At 37.9% G+C, this 7,357-nt stretch overlaps 1 protein-coding gene across 1 annotated transcript; it reads right to left on the bottom strand.

Moving 5' to 3' along the window:
• Nucleotides 1-2,383: 2,383 nt before the first annotated feature.
• Nucleotides 2,384-3,824, bottom strand: LOC107817845 (polygalacturonase inhibitor). The gene has a single exon (XM_016643734.2). It carries the CDS (start codon nt 3,589-3,591, stop codon nt 2,596-2,598), a length of 996 nt encoding a protein of 331 aa, XP_016499220.1. The 5' UTR covers nt 3,592-3,824; the 3' UTR covers nt 2,384-2,595.
• Between the last annotated feature and the right edge of the window lie 3,533 nt (nt 3,825-7,357).

The raw sequence follows: 7,357 nt of genomic DNA, 5'->3' as shown, positions 1-7,357 counted from the left end.
ACTCTTCTGGACCTGCAACAGCTATGATTTTCGGCCTAAAACATCCCGAAACTCACCCGAGTCCCCGGGACTTCAAACCAATTGTACCAACACATTCCATGACATCGTTCAAACTTGTTCAAAACTTCGAAACACTCACAACAACATCAAATCACCAATTTAACATAGGATTCAAGCCTAAGAACTCCAAGAACTCTTAACTTATGCTTTCGATCAAAAAGTCTATCAAATCTCGTCCAAACGACCTGAAATTTTGCAAACACATCACATTCAACACTACGGAGCTACTCCAATTTTCAGAATTTCATTCCGACCCTTAGATCAAAATCTCACTATCGGATCGGAAACTTCAAAAATTCGACTCTCGCAATTTCAAGCCTAAATTAGCTACGGACCTCCAACACACAATCTGATCACGCCCCTAAGCCCGAAATCACCCAACAGAGCTAACAGAACCGTCAGATTTACATTCCGATGCCGTCTTCATACTGTTCCGACTACGGTCAACTTCCCAACACTTAAGCTCTCATTCTGGGGCTAAGTGTCCCAAAACTCTCCGAAACTCAAAATCGAACATTCCGGCAAATTAAAATAGCAGAAATAAACTTGGAAAATCAATTAATAGGGGATCGAAGCATTAATTCTTAAGATGACCGGTCGGGTCGTCACAGAATTGCAAGTGAAATCGTATAAGAAGTTCGTGAGAGATGTTTATACGACATTATACACTTTTATACAAAGAGGTACATTATGTATATAGTTGTATAAAAGTGTATAAAGATGTATAAGCACTATAAAAAAATATTCGTGATACCTATGTATATACGTGTAGAAGAGAATATGTGAGAAATTTACCAAATACATGTAAATAATGTATTATTGTGTATGAGAGTTGTTTATATACTATTATATATTATTTATACAATTTTATATATTATTATACAGATGAATCCTATCAATGGAGCGTCACATGTTTTTCTTCTTTGTTGGGGATCTTCTGAAATCAACTATACTTGACTGGAAAAACCAGTCAATCTACTCTCATTTTTTTGGTCTCCCCCCTGTAACCTGGTAAATCATAAGTTAACTCAAATCTAGCCTAAATCTTCTCCAAGTCACTTCAAATTTAAGTTTTGAACTCCTCTTGATTATTCCAATCAATTGGGACAACACCCAATCCAAACAACTAACAAATCAAATAACGCAATTTCTGAAATCGAAGCTTTGAAACACCTTTAATCGTGACTTCTATTTACCAAGTTTTTAATCAACAACTGGAATTAGAATTACACGTGGAATGAGGATAAGCCTGAGACCATGCCAATAACTTCTTTCTAGTTTGGTGATCCAACAACCGACCAAATGAATCTCTTTAGTGCAAACATTGTTCTTTCCACTCCATTGAAGGAAGTGATCTACATATGACTCCAAAAAACTAATTCTTTAATGTATTATTTTTTCTTCTTCATCCAGATAGTAATTATCCACTTTGAATCTGGAGGAGCGTTGATGGAGAATAATAATGATAGAGAAAGTTTAGGACACGAGGAGAAGAAGAACAGAGAAAAGAAAAAAAAATTAATTAAAAGGAGTGGGCTAATGTGTGAAAAGTAATTTTCATATTATATACAACTTGGGCTATATTGGGTAAGGGCTTCAAAGATGGACCATTTTTTATGAGCTATTGAGCCAAATGATAAGGAGTGTAATTCTCCTATAAAAATGCGATATTCAATATGAAAGTGGTTAGAGTTAAGTTCAGAATTCTCGTTCGAGTTTTGCGAAAGAAGCACTCAACCACTTGCACTAAAAAGGCAAGTTGATTCTCTAATAATAAAATTCATCCACTGTGGGGTTGTCATCAAATCAGGTCATGCAAAATGATAGAGCTGTATAGCTCTCTATATAATCATAAAGGAAAATGTTCAAAAATACCCTTTTTACTGTAAGAAAAGAAGAATTAAGTATATCTTCCGTATACTATTCATTCACTACTGCCCCACGTTACAAAATTAATACAAAATTACCCCTCTGCCGTTGAAGCCCTCTACCATGGCAACACCATCCTAAGTGAGTAAGTGGCATGACATTTCACTGAAGTGGATGGCATCTCACCCAGCGTCATTCTTCCACCTTATTCTTTATGTTTCATTACATAGTTCATGCCCCTTCCATTTTACCACCATTAATAAGCCTTTTTTTTTTACCTTTCATTGTTGCAAATTTTTTATTAGATCTCACAAAAAATCATCTTTATCACCAATTTTTTCATCTCCAACCGTGAGCCAAAATTGGCAACGGACAGTGTGATCTTATCTCAAGTAGTATTAATAACTTACCAGTTACCACAAACCAAGCATGTTGATTTATCAGAAGAGAATGTGGACAAAGCATGTTTAAGCGTTTATAGGGCCATACAAAATAATTTTGATATTACGACGTGAAAGTACATACCAAAAGCTGTCATGCACTCTCGTTATTATTGAGCTAATAGCCGAATACTAGTCTAAAACATTACATTTCCCCTATAAACCTAATATAGTACTCCTACTTACCAAGTAGCCGACAAAGGTAACACTTTCCCGGTCACCGGAATTACGTACATGCCGGCAACGGGGAGCCACAAAGGCATTTATTAGGCAAATAAGAGTAAACGTCAAAGCTCTGCAACTTCCCACCTTGTGGAATCTGTCCACAGAGCCTATTATAACTCACATTCAAATTCTGTAACTCTAAATTTTTCAATCCTTCTGGTAAGCTACCAAAAATCCGATTATGGTTCAAATCCAACCACGTTAAACTTTCCGGGAACTCCACTTTCGAAAGATCAAACTCTAATGTATTCCTCGACAAATCAATTAACCTAATTTTCTTGTTCTTTCCAAACAAGAAAGAAACATCACCTTCTAACTTGTTCCTGGAGAAATCAAGTGTTGTAAATTTCAAATTGCCTAAAGATTTTGGTACTGGTCCAGTGAGGCTGTTATGTGAAAGGTAAAGAGTTTGGATTTGTCCTCTGAATTTTCCGAATGATTCTGGAATTTGTCCAGTGAGTTTATTGCGGTCTAAGTAGATTTCTGATAAATTAGGGAGTTCAGAAAGTGATGGTGGGATTGTTCCGGTGAATTGGTTGTAGTTTAATTCAAGAAAAGTTAAATTCTTGAGTTGGCTAATAAATTCAGGAATAGGGCCACTGAGATTAGTGAAACTGAGTCTTAACTCTTTCAGATTTGTGAGCTTTGTAATAGTTGGGGGAATGGTTCCTGTAAGATTTGTGATATGATGGAATTGTAAGGTTTGGAGAAAAGGGAGATCGCCGACGGCGGCCGGAATTTGGCCGGAGATGTTGGCTTGGAAGACGGTGAGAGCATTAATCCGGTTGGTTTTCCGGTCACATTGTACGACGTACCAATCACAGCAATCTGTGTTGGGATCCCATGAGGCTAAATGGTAGGGATTACCTAAGTCATTCTTGATTTTTAGAAGGACTTTTTTATCGTTCGGATTGCATCTCACTGAGTGAGAAGGGAAGGGAAAAGAAAGGAAAAGGAAGAGAGAAAGGTAAAGAATGGGAAGAAAATTGGAGTTCATTTTCTTCTGTTATTGCATGAAATTGTGGAGTTCAAATATTGCTATTTATAGAGATTTTGTTGCTTGTGATTTCCTGTCTCGATCTAAATGGGAAGTGAAGGAGAGTTAGTTACATATGTGATGAGGATGTTATATGTTTAAACGTGAAAACAATTACGTGTAGAAAAATGTGGTTCCCTTTTTATCAAAATGTGAAGAGAGGAGGGATTTTTGAGAGGGTTGAAACAATCTCTTAGAGAAATACAGGGTAAGATTGCGTATAATAGTTCTGGAACTCTATATATAGTGAAAGTTTAGTGCAACGAGGTATTTTTTTACTTGACGAACGTGATACTCCGTGTCCCATATTACTTGTCAACTTTATCTTTTACATGCCAATTAAAAAATTATAAATAAGAAGGATATTTTTAATAATCTATCCTTCAAACCCTTTTTTATACACTATTTATGTGGCCTCAATCTAATCAACTCAAATTAATGAAGTGTATCCAGATCATTTATCCAAAAATTCTCATTAATGGAGTAGCATAGAGCATATGAACAGACCATCAAAACTGGATTTTTCGTTGCACTAATAACCCTTTCCTCCAAAATTTTCAAATTAATTTGAAAACGTTTCAACGTGAAAACCTTTTGGAGCCGTAAATTTCTACATGAAAATTGCTTGAATCCTATATGAAAATGAAACTATATACTGTCGAAATCAGGTATGCCCGATTTTACGGGCTCGAGAGATTGCCTTAAGCCCGAGTTTAGGATGAGTCGAGTTTGAGCTTGATAGACCAGGCTCGAGCCCGGTGATAGAGTACAAGGCATGAGTATCGAAGTACGCAATGAGTTTCGAAGCCGAGTATACCCAACCTCGAGATAATGTCGTTATGAATTTATAATAGAATGAGCAAGATTCCTGCCACAACCCCAAGATCGTGGCGTAAATCCTGGAATACGAATCTGTACTAGGCGGTTAGACAACTGTCCCAATAAGATTCTTTACTGTAAATAGAAATGTACCTTATTTAGGGTTCCCCTATTATATAAAGGGGACCCCAATCATTTGTAAACATCATCGATTATTGACAAAGAATATACTCTCTTACTTTTTGGCTCATATTTCATCAGAATTGTCTCTTTACTTAATTGTTCTTGCTTTACTGTTCTTGACCAACCTCGAGGCCACCTTAGCTCAAGGTCGAGACTCTCTTGCACACTGGTTTGATTCTACCTATTTCCTTTATTTATACGTTAGACTTCTTGGTTATTAATTAATATTGAACTAAATCACGTATCTTTAAACACATAAATCAAGTTTATTTATTACTTGTATTTTCGAGGTAAACATAAAAAAGCCTAAGGGATATTTTCATTTCGAGTTCGAGCAAGTACTCACTCGACTACTAAGCCCAAGGGCTACCCGAGTTCGAGAAAATTCTCACTCGGGGACTATCTATGAAGCCTAAGGGCTAACTCTATTTCGAGTTCGAGCAAATCCTCACTCGATCATAAAAGCCCAAGGGCTATCTTAACCCGAGTTCGAGCAAACCCTCACTCGGGGACTATCCATAAAGCCTAAGGGCTAATTTTACTTCGAGTTCGAGCAAATCCTCACTCGGCTATAAAGCCTAGGAGCTATTTTTATTTCGAGTTCGAGCAAGTAAAACTCGACTACTAAGCCCAAGGACTACCCGAGTTCGAGAAAATTCTCACTCTTGGACTATCTACGAAGCCTAAGGGCTAACTCTAATTCGAGTTCGAGCAACCTCACTCGATCATAAAAGCCCAAGGGCTATCTTAACCCGAGTTCGAGCAAACTCTCACTCGGGGACTATCCATAAAGCCTAAGGACTAACTTTACTTCGAGTTGGAGCAAATCCTCACTCGACTATAAAGCCTAAAGGGCTATTTTCATTTCGAGTTTGAGCAAGTACTCACTCAACTACTAAGCCCAAGGGCTACCCGAGTTCGAGAAAATTCTCACTCGGGGACTATCTTTCAACTCAAGTTCGAGCAAGTCCTCACTTTGTCATAAGGCCTAAGGGTTATTTTCATTTCGAGTTTGAGCGTGCACTCACTCAACTATCAAGCCCAAGGGTTGCCTTACCTCATCGAATGTTGAGCCTAAGAGCTACTCAAACTCACGTTCGAATGGTCATTGGGGGTCCATTGATCAGAAACGTTCGAGGGCAGAACTTATTGTCAGTCATTACCATCTCAAACTTTGGAAATTCAAAATGAATTTGATGCTAAGGCGCTTTGACCCGCATAAAAGGGTAACAGATTCAGAAGCCATGGAAGGAAAAAGACTTTGTATAAACCTTTTTACAAGAGCTATAGATCACGGTCAAGAGTTCCTCGCACGGGCCGATCAACCTCAAAAGAAAAAAAATTACTAAGAGCACGCAACCTATGTAGCGCGGTCCTTATAGGCATAAGTGTCTTCGCCCTCGGAATCTTCTCCGCCGCCAGACTCGTTAAAGTTCTCGGAGTCTTCCTTGGGAAAGGACAGCTTCCAAGCTTTTGTTTCCTCAGTCGCTTACTGTCACAATGATGATGTCATGGAAAATAGAGGTAAATATCAAGGACTCAATTCGTTTCTTGTCGTTATGCTCTAAAAAATGCGGGGACTATCTATATAAGGTCGAAATCAGGTATGCCCAATTTCACGGGCTCGAGGGGTTGCCTTAAGCCCGAGTTCAGGATGAGCCGAGTTCGAGCTTGATGGACCAAGCTCGAGCCCGATGATAGAGTACAAGGCCCGATGATCGAAGTATGCGATGAGTTTCGAAGCCGAGTATACCCAACCTCAAGATAATGTCGTTATGGATTTATAACAGAATGAGCAAGATTCCTGCCACATCCCCAAGATCATGGAATAAATCTTGGAATAGATTTGTACGAATCCGTGCTAGGCGGTTAGTCAGCTGTCCCAATAAGATTTTTTACTGTAAATAGAAATGTACCTTATTTAGGGTTCTCCTATTATATAAAGGGGACCCCAATCATTTGTAAACATCATCAATTATTGGCAAAGAATATACTCTCTTACTTTTTGGCTCATATTTCATCAGAATTGTCTCTTTACTTAATTGTTCTTACTTTATTGTACTTGACCAACCTCGAGGCCACCTTAGCTCGAGGTCGAGACTGTCTTGCACACTGGTTTGATTCTACCTATTTCCTTCATTTATACGTTAGCCTTCTTGGTTATTAATTAGTATTGAACTAAATCACGTATCTTTAAACCTATAAATCAAGTTTAATTGTTACTCGTATTTTCGAGGTAAACAAATTTCCCGCCTAAAATTCCTTGTAAAAAGAATGATAGATCTGCTTAAACTATAAAATAAATGAAGGTTTGACTTAAATGGTGAACAATGGAGCACCACTCCAATAAATGGATTTGTCAGATTTGTTTTTTCTATTAATGGTGAAGGTGCGCCACAGCGAATCTTCTTGTAATATTAACATCCCCAAACAGATGGATCATTAAGTGTAATTTGTGAAGAAGGCGCGCTGAGTAATTGCAACTTCAGTGTTATTTTTAAAATCAACTAAAGGTGTGATTAACTGACATGCCTTCCTTATATTTTGTATTTACACAGAAGGCTCAATAGGCTGACGCGCCTCAGTTGAATTAAAGATTCTAACGCTGATTTGACTTCTGGCGCTATAGCTTTACGAAGACTCATTATCAGATTGCGCCTTTCGTGAAAAATAGAAGGTTTGCGTGTTGAATGCGCCTTTTGTTGAAAAAAACATGCTAGAATAC

The sequence above is a fragment of the Nicotiana tabacum genome, chromosome 6 (assembly GCF_000715075.1).
Source record: "Nicotiana tabacum cultivar K326 chromosome 6, ASM71507v2, whole genome shotgun sequence".
Lineage (NCBI taxonomy): Eukaryota > Viridiplantae > Streptophyta > Magnoliopsida > Solanales > Solanaceae > Nicotiana > Nicotiana tabacum.
Note: the sequence above shows the minus strand (reverse complement) of the source record. Positions and strands in the feature narration are given on the sequence as shown.

Coding starts and splice junctions, on each gene's coding strand:
- LOC107817845 (XM_016643734.2), bottom strand. CDS start 3,591: ATGAACTCCAATTTTCTTCCCATTCTTTACCTTTCTCTCTTCCTTTTC.